Below are 21415 nucleotides of genomic sequence, written 5' to 3' on the forward strand. Positions count from 1 at the left end.
ATGATCTATCGTGATGCACCGCTGTCCAAAGTCTTCATATGATACCATTTGACGACGTATAATGTGCTCAGCGTCACTCAAACAGCGAATCATGTGAGTCAATTTTGCTTACTTTATATTGGGTTACGTGAAGATTGGACAAAGCTAATGCATCACGAAATGTAAGTATTTGACGATATAAAACACATTCAACGTCGTTGATATGTAGCGGGAATTTTCCCTCCAATGTTTTGCGTCCTTTGGCAACATGACTCAGTTAAAGCGTCGTAGAAGGTTGAAGTCTCTGTCTCTACTATTGATAATGTGCATCATCCCAAAGATGTTGATATCATGACGCAAGTCTTAGGCTCGCTACGTTAAGGGTTTAGGTCTATTACCTAAACTATATATAGTGGGTTGGTCCTAGGGCCACAAACATTAACTCAAAGCATAATGATGATGGTGAAAAAATTATGGTTATGCAACACAACAAATGATCGATGAGCGAAAATAGACTATATCTGAGCAGTAACATTCTATAGTGAGCAACAACAAAAATTTGATGCATTATTGTAACATTTACAACAGGTCATTCTTGGTTTTTCTTTCTAGCCTCCACCGACAGACTCTTCGACTTGATTTCCTTCATCACTTCCCTCGCCTCCGACAACGACTATGTAGTTTTTTTTTTTTATTTTGCAACATTATCTAATTAGTGTTTGAGTAATTTTGTTTTTGGACATTATTTGATTAGTTTGTTTATCTTTTTGAAAAATATTTGATTAATGAATAGTAAATTGCACGTATATTAAATTTTGTTATATATAATCATTTTATTTGATATTCATATTTAATAGACAAAAATAACATTAATGACACATTTTGGCAATGCTTTTAAAATGTGGAAAAAAAAGGATGGGTTAAAAATAGAAAAATTGGTAACGCTAAGGACGTCGTCAAATGTCTAATATCTTTGGTGATGAGGCTTTTGCGTTGCCAAATAATTACAATAATATAAAAAAATAAATCGAAAATTACATTTCGCAACGTAAGGAAGGCATCGCCACATGATAATTAATACCTTTTGGTGACGTGTGGGATCAGCGTCGCAAAATACGTACACCGTTAGTGACGTTTTATTTTCTGCGTCACCAAAAAGCCGATTGACATTGGCTACAAACAATCTGTGACGCAACTCGGCGACGAGTTTTTGCGTCGCCAAAAATCCGACGGCATGTTTCATTTACATTTTGCTACATTGGTCAGCTTTGTCAAATGTAAAATTTCTTGTAATGCGTGGAATTATATTCAAAATATATCAATAATATATTTATATAAAGGGGAGTTGAAAAGACCGGAAAAAGGTAAGTAAAATTCAATGTCTCAATAATGAATCAAATAATAATTAGTCATTATTAAACATATAATATGCTATAAATGAATACATACATAATAGGATTATATTTAATTTGCCGCCAAACTAACCGTTAATCTTTGATTTTGCCCCACTCTACGCACGCAATTCCTATATACCAAAAACAAAGCTAAGATAGCATTTTGTGGGGAATAGGTTGGCCTACCAATTGGGTAGTGGTTATTAATTCCATTTACACCTGCTTGGCTGAAATTTTGTTAAAATTCTATTTATGGTCCTTGTTTCTTTAATTTCCACACCCTATTCTCGTATTTGGTTGATTTTGGGGGCAGCAACTCTCTGTTTTCGGAGAATGCACAAATATGGAGTATGAACCAATATGTGGAATGCTTTAAGTTAAAGCTATGGAATGTCGGATCGATTGAGTCACCTTTTGTGCCATATGTCCCCGTCAGAGTCAATAGTCGAACTCGAACAGTTAATGTCGAGCTCCAATTTTCATTAATACAAAACTCTCATAAGACGGTCTCAAAGGTCAATTTCGTGAGACAGATATTATATTCTAACTCACAAACATGACGCATCATGAGAAACTTCCCCGACGGCACTTGTCCCGTAATTTCCCAAGTCAAACACGATTTACTTTTGAGTTTTTAAGTGACAAGTTCTCGAAAAGAAGATGCATATGATAAATACATTTTTTAAATCTTTTTATGCATCTCATTCTAATTTGGAATCAGTTAATTCATGTTCTTCATCGCTAATTCATTGGTGGAATTTTCATCTTTCAAGTATTAAACACAAAGATCATGTATCGCCCTAGGATGTTCAGCTTCGACAGATGTAACATGCCCGCCAAATGTAAATGAGTTCAGTTCAAATTAATATTTTTATGCTCTAAAAATTTTAGATATTCTGTAAAAACTTGATATAAAATAACAAAATATGAGTATTACTTAAAAGTTTTATTGTGTTATATTGTCGAATTTCGTAAACATGATATTACATTCAGTACTTCATCACATTGACTGTTTCAGATATTGTTCAATTTTTTTTTTAAAAAAATAAGGATTGAATGATAAGTCTAGAATTACTGGTATTTTATCGTAAAATGGATACATTGCACATAAATTATATAACCTTTACAAAAAAAAAGCAAGACATTCTTGAATTTGGATTAAAATCTCACCCAACTCCTGGTAAATATGAAAAAAAACACACATATACACACAGGGGAGAGAAACGCAATATTGAAATTTTATTTAAATTTAATATATTTTCAGATTTCCTTAAAGTTTGACGATTTCTGGTATATAGACTGGATATTTATCGATGCAATCAGCCCAAGCTCCGTCCGATGGTTTCTTGATCGTCCTATTGCATTTCCAAACCGCACTGTTGCACTTAAATCCGCTCCCGAAAGCAATCTGCCACACTCTGTCTCCTTCCTTCATCCTGCCTTTATTCTCAATGTAACTCAGTTCATACCAAAGCGAAGAAGAAGAAGTGTTCCCAAATCTGTGTAAAGTCATTCTCGAAGCCTCCACTTGCTCCGACGTGAGGTTGAGGCTCTTCTGAAGCTCATCGATCACCGCCCTTCCGCCGGCGTGTATGCAGAAATGGTCAAAAGCCTGCTTGAAATCTGGAATATATGGCTTAATTTTAGGGTTGAATAGCTTCCTTCTGATGAGTGAAATAACAAAGCGTAGCTGCTCCGAAGCAGGAAGGACTAAAGGGCCAAGTGTAGTGATATTGGATTTCAAAGACTCGCCAGCGATTCTCATTAGATCAATGTTCAACATTATTCCGACATTCCCTTCGGAATCCTCTTCTTGCGATACGCATCTGTATGATTTATCATCAGCTCCTTTGTGGGTCCTCACAACATGAGATAGACGATACTTTGCGCGGCTGCGATCGGAGCTCCGGTTGGACAAGAGTATGGCGGCGCCCCCCATTCTGAACAAGCAGTTGGGGAGGAGCATGGATCTTTCCTTACCCATGTAGCAATTGGGTGTAAGAATCTCTGTACTTATAACCACAGCATTTGATCTTGAATGCTGTTGCAGAAGATCATTCGCTAAATCGAGTGAAATCAAACCCGCGCTGCATCCCATTCCGGATAAATTAAAACTCTTGATATTACTTCTCATTTTGTATTTGTTAACCACCATGGCTGTTAGAGATGGAGTCGGAGAAAAGAGGCTGCAATTCAAGATCAAGATATCGATATCTTTGGGCTGGATCCCGGTTTTCTGAAACAGCGAATCCATGCAAGAAAAGATCACAAGTTCAGCTTCTTCTCTAGCAAGAGCCATATTAGGGGTGGGAGGAATGTAATGGATTGCGGGTGGCAGACATGTTGTTTCACCAAGACCTGAGCGTTCAAGAATCCTCATCTGGAAATGGACACTTTTAGGTTGAGTGGGTAAAACCAATCTTGCATGCTCCATGAAACCTGCGAAGGAGACTCGCATGCTTTGAGGAGGCTTGAAGAGGGCAAAATCTACGAGATAAACAGTTCGGGGCCGTTTCATGAGGAACACAGTCATAGTGTAAACGATGAAGAATGAAAAGCAGAGGATTTGTAGAGAAGTGAACTGCATGGAATTCCAGAGTTGCAGGATTTGTTCGGGGCTTGTTTGAATGATGAAGGAGATGATAATGGTGGTGAACAAAAAGGCAACAATGTGTGGGATTTGAGAAGCCATTTTTCGCCAGTTCGGGAATGTGATAGTAATTTAGGAAGATCGAGGGATATAATTTATACATAGACTTTCTTGAAGAATTCTTTATATTTGGTTTGATAATTGTTGTAACTTTCGTGGGTTCACCTATTTACCTCTGAAGTCTAAACAATGAATATTTAACAATTCTAAATTATACATATTTTTTATTTTACTCTTAGTTGTTTGAATTAAGGACATCACAGTTTTTGTTTTGTAAGTTTGGTCATATTTACAGTTTTATTCGATTCATTTGCATTTTTTTCAATTTTAGTCCACTTTCATCGCAGTATTGATCTGACGCTGAAAAATAAAGTGTGTCACAAAAAAATAGTTACGTGTCAAAAAAAACTGATGACGTGGATGAGGTTAAATTAATACTTCCGTGAAAAATGATTAGAATTGAATAAAAAAGTACAAGTTATTGGGATAGGACCTTGAGTTAACCGATAAACGACCAAAAATAAAAAAAAATACAAGTTAAAAGGCCAACAATATAATTTTTTCACCATAAAAATATAATTATTTTCTTTTAAATTCTTTATCTATTGTACGCAGAATCTCTCTTCTAACGTGTGGATTAGCATAAAAGTAATACACCTATATGTATAGCGATTGATATACTGATGCTAACAACAATTAAAAGCGATTTAAGAGAAAATTTAAAGTGGAGAGTTCATTGGTGGCAGTTGAAATAATTATTGAACTGGGTACTATATTATAAACTTGAGAATTACGTTGCAAAAGTAATAATTAATAAAACAAAATTTTTTGTGATACGGTCTCATTAGTCAATTTTGTGATACAAATAACCTATTTGAAGCATCTATGAAAAATATTATTTTTTTATACAAAAAATATTATTTATTATTGTAAATATGAACATATATTTTATGTTCTTTGTGATGACCCGGATGCTGCCGATTCATCACATGAATAGGGATGGTCACTGCACGGTTTTTGCGATTTTGCTTAAAAAGTTTAAATCGGTTTTTCATATGTGGTCGATTAGTCTTTAAAAACAATTCTGAGTTTTATATGTAGAATTATATTTACGGTTTTGAGCGATTTTATATGATATCGACCGCTTTGTTTTTTTTTTTTTTTGTCGAATGATCAATAATAAAAATCAAATATTCAAATCTAATTTTAAAACATAGTGTAATTAGTATAAGTATTTATTTTATTAAACAAAATCTTACATGATTCAACATATACATAATAGATTATTTATCATTAGAAAATAGTATTAGACAATTTTTTTCATCCAAAATTATTTATTTGATGCTAGGTGTTGCATAGTTGCTCATGATTTCTCTTTTTTGAGACTAATTTGAAGAATATTGAAGAAAAAGATGAGTTTTTTTTTTTTTTTTTGTAGGACAAGGAATTTTGAATGAGAGTTGAGAGATAGACTGAATGAAGACTTTTTTAATTGAATGTATTGTTTACATGTTATCATAAACTTTAGGTAAAATATTATGGCAAGCAGTTTAGGCAGTGTGCTTCTTGGAAAAAAATAATCTGCGGTGCGTTTTATGATCATTATTTTTAATCACAGTTTTTTTTAAAAAAAATGAGGAAAAAAGGTATGGTGCAATTCGGTTCGAACAATTAATAAAAATTTGATCACTCTTACTCAAGATAACGAGGAAATAACTAATGAGACTAAGTTAAGCGGTTCATGCCCGAATTTTGCTTCTTTGTTGAGGACTCTAGTATATAAATCTTAAGGTTCAGGGAGAAGAAAAACCTTAGGAAGAGACTGGTTGCCTGTTAATGAATCCGATAAACCGGAAAATAACGAAAATAGGTGAAATCCGTTATCCAATTAAGAAATAATGGTGAGATGAAATCGAAGGAATGAAACATTTCACGCACATGTCAGTGTTGATAACTTCATCTCACATTCTTACAATGGTGATATGAAGTTGGATAGACGATGATGCTGAAGTATGAATTTTTTATTCCATATATTGTTATAATTATATAAGTGCAAGCTCTTTCTTTATATAATGTTTATGTAATTTAAATAATAAATTTAAAAAAAAACAAAAGAGTTGAACCAACCCGGACCCAGACTTGAACCGCTAGGTCCATACTTTGGCCCGTAACTGACCACAAGTGGACCGATTAGACATGTCGGGTCTGACCCGGAACCAGCACGGCCCAAAGCCAGGTCTATATAGGGTGGAGAATTAAAATTGGAAGATTATACTGATTCTAGTTTTCAATAAGATATGGATAATACGAAATCAACATTTGGATTTGTATTCAATCTCAATGGTGATGTTGTCTTTCGGAAGAGTTCCAAGTAAGACATCACAACTGATTCAACTACTAAGGCCGAATATATAGCTGCAACAAATGAGGCTTTATGGATTAGAAATTTTGTCCAAGAGTTGGGCATCATTCCTAAAGAAGTTGATCCAGTCCCAGTGTACTGCGACAACACCGGTACCATTGCACAAATAAAAGAGCCTAGATCTCATTAGCGATCCAAACATATATTGAGAAAGTTCCACATAATCTAGGAGATTGTGGGAAGATGAGACGTATCGGTTGAGAGAGTGGCATATGTAGACAACGTTGTTGATCCACTCACAAAGCTTCTGCCATGATTATTGTTTGAGAAGCATCGTGAGACGGTGGGTCTAAGATCGATGGATAATTGAATGTATGAAAAAATGAGACATTTTTAGAGTAAGTGCCCAACAAGTCAACTTGTGGCTTGAACTTTATTGATTCTAATGTACAACAATATTTATTTTAATAATATTTTACGGATTTATCCAATTATGACAACTTTATCTGTAAAACCCTCGAATATACTTTAGTACCATGAGGTCTTCTTCGCAAGGTTGATCATGAATTCATCGGGCGTGTATCATATATTTTAAATATGTTCCTATTTGATTCAGCTGCCTAAAATATAGATAAATGTTGTTTGAGCTTGAGATTAGAATATATTATGTTAACGCCATTTTTCATCAGTATGAATATGGAGATGTCCAATCATACAGATAGGGTGATAATGGGATCGATAACTGAGCAATCCTCTCTCGAACTTTCCAAGTGGTTATCACTTATCGAGTAGAATATTCCGTGGTTATGGTTGTACAACATTAGTTCTTAGTCCCGAACAACTTGGAGGATCTATGTACTAGCACGATACTTTGACTTGTTTACCGACTCCACGAGGGTCATCAGGTGGTGAGACTGAGTGTAGCTCGGACTTACATAGGATTCGATGCCTTGTAATAGGGGATCCATCGCTCATCTACAGTTGTGAATATCTTACGTGATATGATGAGTTAATAGTGCAAGAAATCTTTGACCAAAGTAAGAAATGTGCTTTAGAGAAGGTGATTATCTAGTTGCACATCTGATGCTACTATTATTACTCAAAGATACATCACATCATTAACGAATTCATATGCAACCCTCGATATACAAATGATTGCACATTCGATCGAGATATATGAGATGAATGGACCATATTGTACGCTAACCATAACATATTAGTTCTTGCAGGTACCATCAGTGATATCTAGGGAATCATAGGGCGAAATTACTAGACGCTCTTACCATGATATCATGGGTGTGATCATACTTGAGTTATGACATTATTGTGATCAAGGGGTTGATATACATAATGAAGCTAATTAAGGTAAGCACGTATAAGATATAAATGTTGTCTCGAATCAGGTGACTTGTAAACCTATCGTTAGTTGTATTCCTGAACCATTGAAGTTTAACAAATATTGGATTATGTGTTTCCATTGAGATAGTCGAATTCAAGGAGTTGGATTTGATGAATTAATATGATAGAGATCAAACTTATCACTTATAAAGGACTAAAAAATTTTATAAGTAGATTTCATATTTAGAAGTTGTAGAAGTTATCATGACCACTAATTTTGTTAGGAGAGTACAAATGCCTATGTTGGTTAAAGTTCACAAATAGACACATACAAAAATGTATCAGTGAAAAATTTTGTTTTTTGAAATTTTTGTTTTTTATTATATGAACGAGATTCGTGTTTTCGTCGTATCGACATTATCTTATCATCGAACAGATTCAATTATTTCAGGCAAAAACTTGTATGAGACGGTCTCACGGGTCGTATTTTATGAGACTGATATCTTATTTGGGTCATCCATGAAAAAATATTATTTTTTATGCTAAGAGTATTACTTTTTATTGCGAATATCGATAGAGTTGACCCGTCTCGCAGATAAAGATTCGTGAGACCGTCTCACAAGAGACCTACTCATTATTTAATTAGTAAATTTAAAATATGCTGATTAAGTAATAATCGAGTAGTTTAGACTATATATTATGCAAGATTCCCAATGAATTTTCTAGATGCTCTAAATATAATTGATTGATAATTATTTAATTATATCACGTATTTTCAAAATTTGAAAATATACATGAAAATTTTGACATAAGAAAAATATATGTTGAAGACCAATAATATCATGATGATTTTATTATCAAGAATAATAAAAATGTAATATAAATAGTTGAAAAAACACATAACTTGATACACAAAAATATCAAACACTATATATTTTATTACACCATAATATCTATCTCAATATTTCAATTTGTTATCACTTAAGTTACAAATCCTCTAGTTATTTTATTATTCAAATCAAGCGGTACCTTAGTTGTTTAAATTAGGGGAAATCGATTTTTTTTTTTTTTGCTTTTTAAGTTGCATGATTATTATATTTGATCACATTATCGATCAATTTACAGTCTTAGTTAACTAATTATTACTTGTTTTTTTTATTTTAATTCATTTTCATTGAACTGCTTACATAGAGTCGGAAAAAGTTTATGGATCACTGAAAATTACTAACGTACAAACATTTCTTATGTGACTGATTACATCAGCATTTCAGTGAAAAATAGCTAAAATTGAAAAAAAATGTAAATTCATGGACTAAGACTGTGAATTGGTTGATAAATAACAAAATATGAAAAATGGACAAGTTAAAAGACTAAAATATAATTATTTTCGTTTAAATTCTTTATCTATTTTACATAGAATCTCTTTTCTAACGTGTGAATTAGCATAAAATTAATACACCTACATGTATAGCGATTGATATACTGATGCTCTTTATATATATATATTCCAGAAATAAATTTGGGGCTTGGTTAAATTTTCAGAATCAGACATTGATATTAATATTATATCAGTATTGGATTGTTAATAAAATAATTTTTGGGAGCAACAAAAAGTTTTGTTTGGAAAAAACTAATTCTTAATTAAATAAACTGTAGGTATCTTGTGAGACTGTATCATGAATCTATATCTGCATGTGTTTGAAGTGAAAAGTAATACTTTTTGCATAAAAATTAATATTTTTCATGAGTCTGATCGGGTATGAGATCCATCTCATAAAATTGACATTTGTCAGTATCATACGAGTTTTGTGTTAAATAATATAGATGTGTTGTTTATGTTTTTGGAAAATATTTTATTTTATAGAAAAGGTAAACAAGCATTACCTTTGGTCTTATCACATGTGAGACGAATTGATTTGATACATATTTAGAATGAAAAATATTACTTTCGATATAAAAAATAATATTTTTCATGGATATGGTCGAATTTGAGATTCGTCTCATAAAATTGACATGTGAGATGATCTAATAAGAGTTTTATATTGTTTCAAAGCACGGAAACTCGAATTGGTTGAAGGAAGCAAACAAAATTGAATTAATTAATGAGCTGCTCTCTAAAATAAAAATAATCTCAAAGAATGAAATGCTTGCTTTTAAATCCTCGACAACATAGTTAAAAGTGTATTCAGTTTTTGTCAAATTGAAACTTTCTCTGCAGTCTCTATTCACACAAAAATGTTTTTGCACTCTCATAATTATTTTTTCGGATGAAATTCGTCATAAAATATTGAAAATCTGGAAAATATATATGGTATTGCATAAGAAATTATTTTAGATCTGGTACAAATAAAATTTTAAGTATAAAATTGGGATAACTATATCAATATCAATATTTCTATACTTGTTTATGTGCTCAAATATTATATATTAGTACTCGATGTGAAAGAGTTTATACCGAAATATCATATATTAGTACATTTTTTATGTTTTGTACCAATTTTCATCTGGAAAAACATATATCATTAATATCAAAACGTGCAAGTCACATATTACTGTCAGATCTGAAATATTTAATATTCAAATATTATATATCAATAGCATATTTTCAATTTTTTTGTGATTTTCATACGAAGAAAGATATGTCATTAATATCAAAACTTTTTATACATATTTGAGTACTCAAAAATCATATATTAGTGTAATAATTGCTAATTTTTCACTTAAATTAGCCTATAAATTGATATGAATTATGTTAATATTGGACATAAGTACATGTCTTTTTTTATTGTTTTAGCTCACTGGATGAATCTTGGTAATACATCATATCAGGGCCAAATTGACGTGTAAAAGAACAAAATTGGAGGTCGAAGAAATGAAGAAGGGGGGTGAAGCAGAAGCAGCCGCACGAAAGCAGCGCGCACCAGCGTGCAAGACGCATACAACCTTGCAATCACCTTAACCCGTACATACATATTAATTAGTTTTATTTCATATTCAATTTGTTCAGATATATTGCATAATTATATTTAATTATCTTCTAATTGGATTGATATATAATTTTAGATGGAGTAATTTTATTTTAATCATGTAATTTGATGTTTTTTTTAAAATTTTTGTCCTTTTATTATTCAATTCACAAGTTGAATCCCCTAACATGTAATTTTTTTTTCCCATTTTAGCCTTTTTCACTCGAGTGACGACATGACATTAGACAGACCAGCAATGTCTCTGGTGCCACGTCAGTATTTCTAATGATATTTCGGTATTTGCCGGCGTCACTTCGGAACTCCGAGGAAAAATGACTAAAATCGAAAAAAAATGCACATTAATGAATTAAAACTATAAATTGACCAACGACCGAACAAAAAATAAAAAATATACAATTTATATGACCAAAAATATAATTTTTCGATTTTAAATCATAACTGCAAATGGTGAAAATAATTTCTTGGATCTTACATTCAGATACTTCCATACATGAAGAATTTCTTCAAATATAGAAGTGCACGGATTTAGATTAGTACAATAAGTGAATCTAAGGCTAAATTGAAGCAACTTTATTACCACTAGAGTGTGGACAATTTAGACAGTGGCGTCAAAGAAAAAGTGGCGACTCATAAAATGTAAATGGATAATGGAGTTTAATTAGTTGAAAATTCCATAACAAAATAATTATAATATAGTTACAACTAGTTAATTATTAATTAAGTATAAAGGCAGCTAGCTGGCTGGTCATTTTCTGACCCCCTTCTTTTAAATTGGATGCATGTGGAATCAAACCTTCATTTTTTTTGCTTACAAATCAAAGCCACACAAAATCTTAATTACCGCTTTTTGTGGTAATTAGTTTCTGAAATGATAAAAAGGTTTTGGAAAACCAATTTGTTAGAGTTTACAGAAGTGAATAAACTTTTTTAAAAATTTTCTTGTAAACTCTGTCAAATAGTGCGATCGGTCTTGATTTTGTTAAATATCAAAACGAGATTTTCTCAACTTCTTAAGAAATGGTCGGACCAAAATTGCTCCAAACGGTCCGATGAATCTTATGAATAATTTATACTCAATTAAAGCAATTTAAACAAGATAAGTAAATGCAGTAAGGAAATAACACAAGTGGTGTTTATGGATGTTCAGATACTCAACTTCCTACGTCATCTCATCTTCCATTTATAGAATGATTTTTCTAAAAGACTTTGGTTTTATAAAACTTGTAACAACCCGTTTCAACTTTAGAATTTATCAACTGCATAAATTAAAACTCTATGTAATTTCTTTCGGCGCTTGAAACACACAGTCTAACAACCAATTTTGGTTATAGTGAGTAGTTGAGTAGTTTGTCACTGACTAATGTACATGAGACAGTCGAGTAGCTTAATATTGCGAGACCGGTTGAACAGTTGATCGGATTATACTGAACGGGTGAATGTCTGTAGTATAAAGCAAATGATAACTTGATCTAACACAATAAGTTATTATTTGTCATCAACAAAACTAAGGGGATCAAACACAATGGTTTTAGATTTATTCTATTTTAATAATTCGGTTTCCATTTTGACCAACATCATTACTTTCTTATTATAAAAAGCATGAGAAATTTATATTTAACTTCCTTCTTAATTAATCAGTACTTGCTAACATCTGTCTATATGTTGTACGTATGTATATCAACTTTTTAAGTAGTTAATTTTTTAGAAAATCAAATTTGTAAAATATTTATCGTGTAGCTGATAATAATAGTAATATGAAAAACATAAAGATACTTTAAATATGTTGAGCTTTTATTAGCTAAATGTGTAGTGGGGCTCATCCATTATTTGTGTATAATATATTTATGGACCTGATAAAATATTTTGTTACACAACTGAATTATACACAGGACAGGAGTACTGAAGTTTCTTTATTTCTAAATAAACTTTCAGCTTCGTGAGGTTAAAGCATCAACAACTCGCAACCCAAAATGCTAAAAACAAAAACCGACAGTTCGAATGAGAGACAATTAATTCTTCAATATTGGAAGATTATTATAATAGCTTGTATGATTTCTTTCATCAAATTTTAGTAATATTTGACTTGTCAACCCCGAAAACATCTTTTTGACGAAAAAATATATATATTTCAATCCATTAATACCATGTCTTGACATAACTTAATGAACATGTTTAATTTAAATTTTCTGTCACTGTTTGAAAATTCTTCGCTAATACATTATATTTAACTCAACAAACTATATATAATATATTTAAATTTAATAAACAGCAAATATTATAAGAAAAAAATAACTCGATATCAGTATCATATCACATTTTTGCAACAAAAACTTTTTGATTACCATATTATAGCAGTGTAAGGGAGTGATAATGTTGCCAGTTATGGTTCGTGGGTTTGAAAATGAGAAAAAATGACACTCTTAGGTGGATGAAGTACATGATAGAATTATCGTGTCAAAAGGGCAAGTTTAATAAGTTTCATTTCATTTGGAAGAGATGGAGAGAATAGTTGCTGCATGTGCAAATACAAACTACACAAGGAATACAAGACCGGAGAGGGATAATAGCGTTTCGTTTCCAATCAAACCACAAATATCTGGAAAAAATCAACGTCGAAAAGGACCATGTTTATCATACGAACCCCATGTATCACTATATGGCCCTGGATATCTTGTTTCGTGACTTCCATTCAGCATTCCGTATCCTCGAATACCTGTGTCAATGAAAAGTTGGTTCAGAAAACATCGTTTTAGATGAAAATATCATTAAGCCTACTGTCTGGGCTTGTGTTTGTGAGCAAGGGAGAGATTGAGATACCCATTTCCATCCTTGATTGTTCAGCACGTAGTTTCTCCATTTCTCTAGCCATGGAGATGAGATTTTGCTCCATTGACAGATTTTGCTCTACCAGCTCTTCGTTCTCTTTCTTCTCATGTTCGTATATTCTCCTAAACAGTGAGTGGATGCAAAAATAAAGCAGTGTCATCAGAAACACGACAACATTTATGGGCGACACGTCTTAAGGAAATCTTTGAACACGCATCATAACTCAAATTTCAATTAGTAACCAATTGGAAATCATTATCCTTCGTCTTGTACCGGAGACTTCATGTGCTATCGGAAAAATGTTAATGTTAATTTATAAAACTGTTGTTACAGCCACTTATCGTGAATTAAAAGTTATGTATGGATTGCTTTTAGCAAAGTATTTGGACAGAATGTCACAAATTCAAATCCTGTGTGCGCAAAAATTAATTTGTCTTGGGCGGTTATTTTTTGGGTCACTGCTGTTCAACGCCAATCAACATGCCCATTTGGTATGTTGAATTTGGCCCAATATTTCGCAGTCTGTCTTATATCTGAGAGGATGTCCTAAATAGTAAATAATGAATTACTGTTGAGAGTTGAGACACCACCTTTCATAAGCTCGAGAGTTTTGGGGAGACGTGGTTTCAAACAATTAGCAACAGATAGCATCAATCTAGTCTATCGTATATCAGCAAGCAATCAACTAAGAATTTACTTCATACCTGGCATCAGCAAGCTCTTTCCTCATCTTCTCAACATCAGTCTTCATTACAATTAACTGCTTGTTCTCAGCTTGGAGTTTATTAACATCCTTTGTGAGATTTTGAACCTGTGTCGATAAATCGTTCCGAACCCCACTTAATTTCTGAGCCTCAGTCCTTAATTGAGCCACCTTTTCTCTCAGAGGTTCCGAAGCGCGGAGTTCGGCCTCTAGTTTCAGCCCTCTTTCAATCAACTCCCTTCGTTGTGCCTCTCGTTCACCATGCAGTTTAGGAATAACCTGACTTAATCTGTGGATCTCATCTTTCACAGACGCCAAATCCCTTTGAAGCATCACATTATCATCAATCACGTGTCTGTTTTCAACAAGGAGTCTTTGAATGTCTCTTCTTTGGAGATCTAGTTCCTCTTCCAGGGCAAGAGGATGAGGAGGGAGGGGACCTCGACGCAAAATAGGCCGTGGATCATCAGGGAGGCCTCGAAAACTATCAGGATGGCGAGGCATGCGATTTCTCCCAGCCATTAGGAATAGCCTGAACAAGCCATTCCATATTTAGCACTTACTGATACGAGGCATCATAATACTAGGAAGATGCACTGAGTAGAAGAACTAAATGTCACGCAAGAATCTACACATTGGGCACGAACTGAAGTTCTTCCCACTCCATTAAAATTCCAAAGCAATTATACAAGTGTTATCACTAAACACACAAATCTAGAAACAGAAATCTAAGCATGGAGTTCATTATTTTATTGTGGATAAAATTACAACCAAATTTTTTTTCCAGACAAAATTTTAGGCCATCATTTAGAATTGCACCATACACATCAACTACAATCTTCCACACCAAACCATTCTCAAGAAACCTAAGAAAACTTATTCAAACAAATAAATTTTCAGCTAGAGTTCCTTGCTATTAGTAGCCATCATGCAATACCGAGCTGATGCTTTTGAGAGAGGTTTTATTTATTTTCTCATGAGAGTTATACAAATATACAAACTCAAAAGTTGATTAGATTGAAGACATTGTTTTATATAATTACAACTCAACCAATCCAAGTATGGTTAATGAAAGCTAAACCAGCAAAAGAAAAAAGAAGACTAATAGTAAATATTAATTAAAGCATGAAGACGAGTACCATGGAGAAACACAAGGAAATGGGAAAAAACAAAATATTGTAGCAGGCCACAAAAGGACATGGGAAAAACTAGATCATATCTGCCACTTGAATAGTCCGCAAGAGTAAAATTAACCATGCCAAAATGTTACAAGAGAAGTGAAAATTAATATGCCCAGTCCATGTTAAAAAAGAATAGAATGGATAACTTGGAAGAAACTTGTTCCATTATATAAATAAAGTTAGACCAATTCTGTTTTAACCAGCATAAAAGAAATAAAGGTAGACCAATCCTGTCCATAAACTAAACTTATTCCTTGCACAGAATAAAACGTGATAGCTTAAACTAATAAATAAATCTACTTTATTGAATCTGTCTTAACCAGAATAATTATAGAAGACTTGAATACAGTGAGGGAAAGCACATAAGTTGAATGACTACTTACTCGAATCTTAACCCTTCCTTTCTATTCATTTTCTCATTATACTGCAAACCATTCGAACGCATTTCACATTCAATCAAGACTCATGTTCTATGCCACAACAAAATCCTGAATATATAATAGGTTGACACAAAACAGAAAATGACTCAACTCTGGGTTAAAAATGATCTCTAGTCTCCATCAATCTTTTAAATTTTGCTCAATAACACAAGAATAAATGAACATGTTGTTCATACAATGCTTACCTATCTCTCAAATGTGAAGGTGACAGACCTAACACACTACTTTTCAACCTGGAGAACTTTGATCTATAAGAGAAAAAACAAGTGAAAGAAAATACCGCCTGTTTCAATTAAACAAAAAAATATCTTTCTTTCTAATTATACAAATATGAGATGCAGATTTCTTCGCACATTTTCTTTAACGACTCAAAATAGGGTACGACCACCACCATGAATAAAATTTATCAAGCAACGAAAAGAAATCAAAAGATTCTAATTTTTCACCCAGATAGTTACAACAGAAGTAAAATAGTCGATTTTTACCAGAAAAAAGGACTGAAGCTGAAATTTATACCCACGAGATTTTTAACGGTGCAAAGTTCATCCATAACTTAATTTAATAGAAAATCCGACTTCAACAAGAATTAATTCCGATAAAATACATTCTACTAAATATCAGGAAAATTCAGAACCGAATACAACAAACAATTGATATGTTTCAGCTAATTATTAATCCAAAAAATGTTCACGGAGGACATAAAAATACGATTATTGCATCTACGATACATGTGTTCATCAAATTAAAAAGTATACTAATAATAAAAGTTTAATTGAAGAAAGCCATACCTGCGAATTTCAGGAGAATTACAGACTCGAAAGAGGTTCTGGAAGAGCAAATTTTATTTTAGGAGAGAAAATTTTAATTCGATGGATTCATGAGAGAACCTAATTCCTTACCCCCCATGTCTGATTGGGCTTTTGTTCAGGCAAGCCCAATAGTTTGGGTATACATGTATAAATAACCTTTAAATTTATGAAAATTACATGTTTATAAATTTAAATTTTTATATATAAAAATCATATTTTTTCGGTATAACTATTTTTATCAATTTTTTTATGTTTTTTCTTATAATAATAAAATATATATAAATTTCGTATGTTTTTTAAATCTTAAAAACTAATATAATGCATTATTAATTATATAAAATAAGTGTTTCAGAAAATTGATAAAAAAAAATATTGGAGGTGGTTATTTTTAGAGGGTGATTTAAAAAGAATTGCATCAAAACATACCAAGAGATTAATGTGGTTATTATGTGGTCATCTTCCTTAATAGTTAATACTCGTAAAATAATATTATTGCATTAATATGAAGATTTATTTAGTGTGCATCGAAGGATAGCGGTTGCATGTTCTTACATCATAAAAATTTTATATTCAAAATATCATTTATTATGCTAGATCTAAACCAATTTGATGCTCAAATATGTTACATATATATATATCATATAATTGAATAATAATTTTTCTCGTGATGGATCACAGTGACATATCAAGTTAGCGCATGTTTTAGCTGGCGGAAGTATTGTGGTTATTTGAAAAAAAAATAGCACAATAATTTATATAAATTCAATTTGCATAAAATTTTAAAAACCATAAATTGTGATCACTTGCATATTAGTCACATTCCCTAAAATCGGGCTTTCAAGGCCCATTAATATTTGGTATGCCACCCTTTTTAACGAAATTTTTTTTTGAGTTTTTATTTTGAACTCATGGCGATCCGAGTCGAATCGAGTCGGATATCCTAATTCAAATTTTCGTTTTAACCGTTAGATATCATGATATGAATTTTGGAGTGTAAATAATTCCAAATTCATAAAATATGTTGGTCGAATTCGAATTTAAAATTCGAATTCGAGTGGAGTGGTTTTTTTCTTCCACGAGAGACATATTTATTCTCTTCGTGTTAGGATAGGTTCTTAACACTATAACCCAAGGAATGGCGGTTATTGGTTCACTGTTTTTGTGTTAGTATCTCTTTATATTACAGTTAAAATGGTGAGAGGAGCTTTATTTGAAATTTTTTTTTGTAGAATTCGTGTAGTTATAATTGTGTTTATTGTCTTATGCCACCGCACATATGGAAAATTAATAAAAACTTCGTATTTATCACATATACCTATTAATAGAACAATTAATCTTCCAATGGAGTGTTCGAGTAAATACTTCGAATTTCAACGGCATCATCTCCAAACCATGGTGATGGTGAAGATAAATATATTTTCAACTTTGGTGAATATTTTGGCTACGTTACCGACTATTATGAAATCGAACCTGGCCAAGAGGAGGAGGAAGCCTTGAAACTCCTCCATGTTACTATAATATTTCGATAGAGTCTTTAATGTTGACTGACGATTATTGAAATATTTTGATTAAATTTTTTTTTTTTTTAGAAATTTTTGATTAACTATGTTTTTTTGTTAGAAATTTTTAAAGAAGAATTTTCTGGCCTTAACTACCATACTTCAACTATGTTTCTACATTTACTTTTCAACATGTTTTATAAATTTATTAAATATCGTGATGACATTGTTATGCATGATTTTGTTTCAAATATGGAAAAAAATAAAATATTGAGAAAATATCTCAATTGTGCATAATTAGTAACATTACTTGATCCTAGTCAAAGTCAGTGTGGGTTAGACAAGTTTTATTGAATATTATGCTAAATTTTTTTGGTAGAATGTTGATGATAAAAAAGAAGTCAATCATGCATTCTCTCCAAGAATTGTTTTGATTTGTATGCTAGAGAACCGAGTGCACAGTTGGATATGAGACCGACAGAAAAAAAAAAAGTGGGCCAGCCAACTTCTTTCAAAGTTTGAAACGATAAAAATTAAAATGAAAATTGGTGAACAACAAATTGCAATGAGATCCAAATTTATCTAATCCAATATATTGAGACTACAGAGAATTTTGATGTTAGCGGCAATTGCAAGAGATGTCCTAGTCGTTTAAAGTTCAAATATTGCTTCCGAATCCGCATTTCAGTATGTGAAAGAATCATTAGTGAACAAAAAACTAATTTAAAACAAGAAACACTTAGCATGATAATATGCCTAAAAGATTAGTTTTCAGCCGAAAAAAGAATAGGATCCCTGGAGAGATCGACAAATTTCAAAGCTCAAATTCTGACGAAATCCAGAGTATTGAAAATATATTTTAATAAACCGGAATGAATTTTAGATTTACAATTATGAAAATCAATTTTTTAGTAATTTATTTGTATTTGTATTTTTATGATTAGCCATTATTATTTCCACTCAAAATACTAAATAAAAAATTTCTCATTAATAAAAATAATTTTCTATTAAAAATTATAAAAATCAGACCCGGAATCCGTCTATAAATTACTGAACCGATCCGCGGTTCGAATTGGTCCCAAGGTTTTTACTTTCGAATCGGTTCCGGAACTACCCGACACGGAAACGGATCAGGGGAACTGTTAAGCATGCTTGTTGCAACTACTGTGTTAATCCTGAAATTTACTCAGTACGCAACGAAAGATAACAACTACAATTGCTCACATTATAAAAAAATAAAATAATTAATACTTGATTCCAAAGCAAAAAATTTCAAATACATTTCATCAGCACACATGCCAAATATAAATGTTGATTTCTTAAATTGTATGCTTTGAAAAATTGTATAAAAACTGCAAAAGTTCAATATTATCTTATAATGATACACCATGATTGAGTTTTATAATAGTGTTCAAATTAATTGAATAATTTTATCGATATTGTAGTGTGGCATCGAAGTTGATACTAAATTGGAATATAAAGGGATTAGAAAAACACGTAGGCGTGATTATGAGTGGATTATAAGTGGTACTACCACTCCAATAATCATTGGTTGTACGTGACTTTGATAATTCAATTTGGATAAATAAGTTACATAAATCCGACACAAGACATGATATTGACACCGTTTTAAAAATATTTGTTATATATAGAATTACAAGTGAAAATTATTAAAGAAATATTAAGAATTTTTTAAAAAATCACTGGTTTTGTATCGTATTGAAGTCGATTTCATACTAGAGCGGATCTGATCTTGAAAAATCCAATTCAATTAGAATATGGTAAAAACTTGTGTGAGACTGTCTCACATGTCGTATTTTGTGATACAGATCTCTTATTTGAGTCATCCATGAAAAAGTACAACTTTTTATGCTAAGATTATTTCTTTTTATTGTGAACATCGGTAGGTTGACCCGTCTCACAGATAAATATTCGTGAGACCGTCTTACAAGAGACCTACTCTTAGAATATTGGATAAGTTCAACCTTAAACCACATTAACCGGTTTCAGATTGAATCGGGTTATATCGGATCCATTTGGGATCAACTCAATTCGTTAACCATGACTAACAACCATCCCCTTAAGATTCAAAAATATTCAAAGGATCGAGACAGAATCTGTGTACTGCGTAAGAGCTTACGCACTCACGAAATTGAATATTCCAATCCACTAGTCGCCGCGTCTCACAGGTTTTACATAAACAATAGGAAAGAGATTGTGAAGAGTTTTGGCTGATTAATTAATTCATTAAATAATTTGGAGATAAAAGTTTAGTAATAAAATAATAAAATATGAAGTAACCCTTGCGGCAACTTGCCGACGTTCTCCCACATGATTCGAAAAGCCACAATAAATAAATTATGTCGAAAATTTCCATCAGATGACACACTTCAATCCATGTTTTTATATTTATATGTATATAAAATACATGTACAAACATCCAATAAATTTTAAATATTACATCGTGTGTATTTGGATGAATAGATTTGAGTTATTGATTTCAATTTTGATTGTTCCCTTTCAAATCAAATATTTCGTGCACGAATTTGCAAACAAAGGAAATCTTCCATTGGTTTCAAAGTTCATGTAATCATCAACAATATATCGTGTACTTGAGATTTACACGATAATTATCTTAATTTGCATATAATTTTCATTTGTTTCTTTTTTTTTTTTTATTACAACACACGCAGGAGAGGGGAATCGAACCGGAGAGGGAAGCCAACTAATCTGACGGATGAGACCACTGGATTACAAGCCCGTCTCAATTTCCATTTGTTTCAAGATCAAGATGACATGAAAACCACAATCGTTAGTCTTGATTATTAAATTATTATATTAAATGCACTAATCAATCAATTTATGCGGTAAACCATGGTTAATTACTTGACTAAAAAAAATATATTGACCAATTAGCTTTAATCGGGAACCACAAGCACAGGCCAGCCAATCACGCTTATTCAAATTGCGTTCGTGACATAATTGTCCGGAAATTAGCAACATTATGACAACGATTTAAATTATATTAATATTTATTACAATGTGAAAATGCGGCGACCTGCTCAAGCGAAAGAGTGTACTACATTCATTTCATCTGTCTTTGTCCAAATTAAATAATGATCAACTAGCATGGCTCCACACTAGGAGGGCCACATTTTTAAAGTCGTAGAATAAGAAGATAAACGGAAACTTGATTTCCATAATTTAAACTAATATTTAATCGTAAAACCATTAAGTGCTAAAATGT

At 32.0% G+C, this 21415-nt stretch overlaps 2 protein-coding genes across 3 annotated transcripts; both read right to left on the reverse strand.

Moving 5' to 3' along the window:
* Positions 1-2517: 2517 nt before the first annotated feature.
* Positions 2518-4098, reverse strand: LOC140981189 (3-ketoacyl-CoA synthase 6-like). The gene has a single exon (XM_073447498.1). The coding sequence runs from the start codon at positions 4063-4065 to the stop codon at positions 2644-2646; it is 1422 nt and encodes a 473-aa protein (XP_073303599.1). The 5' UTR covers positions 4066-4098; the 3' UTR covers positions 2518-2643.
* A 9064-nt stretch (positions 4099-13162) lies between these two features.
* Positions 13163-16782, reverse strand: LOC140981810 (protein FLX-like 3). Of its 2 annotated transcripts, none has more exons than XM_073448283.1 (4): positions 16649-16782; positions 14241-14771; positions 13528-13658; positions 13163-13423 (listed from the first exon to the last, which is right to left on the reverse strand). In XM_073448283.1, exons 2-4 carry the CDS (start codon positions 14759-14761, stop codon positions 13317-13319), a joined length of 759 nt encoding a protein of 252 aa, XP_073304384.1. In that variant the 5' UTR covers positions 14762-14771; positions 16649-16782; the 3' UTR covers positions 13163-13316. The 2 variants fall into 2 exon arrangements, with proteins under 2 accessions (XP_073304384.1, XP_073304385.1); XM_073448284.1 differs by lacking the exon at positions 16649-16782 and adding an exon at positions 16046-16180.
* Positions 16783-21415: the final 4633 nt, after the last annotated feature.

The sequence above is a fragment of the Primulina huaijiensis genome, chromosome 7 (assembly GCF_012295235.1).
Source record: "Primulina huaijiensis isolate GDHJ02 chromosome 7, ASM1229523v2, whole genome shotgun sequence".
NCBI lineage: Eukaryota > Viridiplantae > Streptophyta > Magnoliopsida > Lamiales > Gesneriaceae > Primulina > Primulina huaijiensis.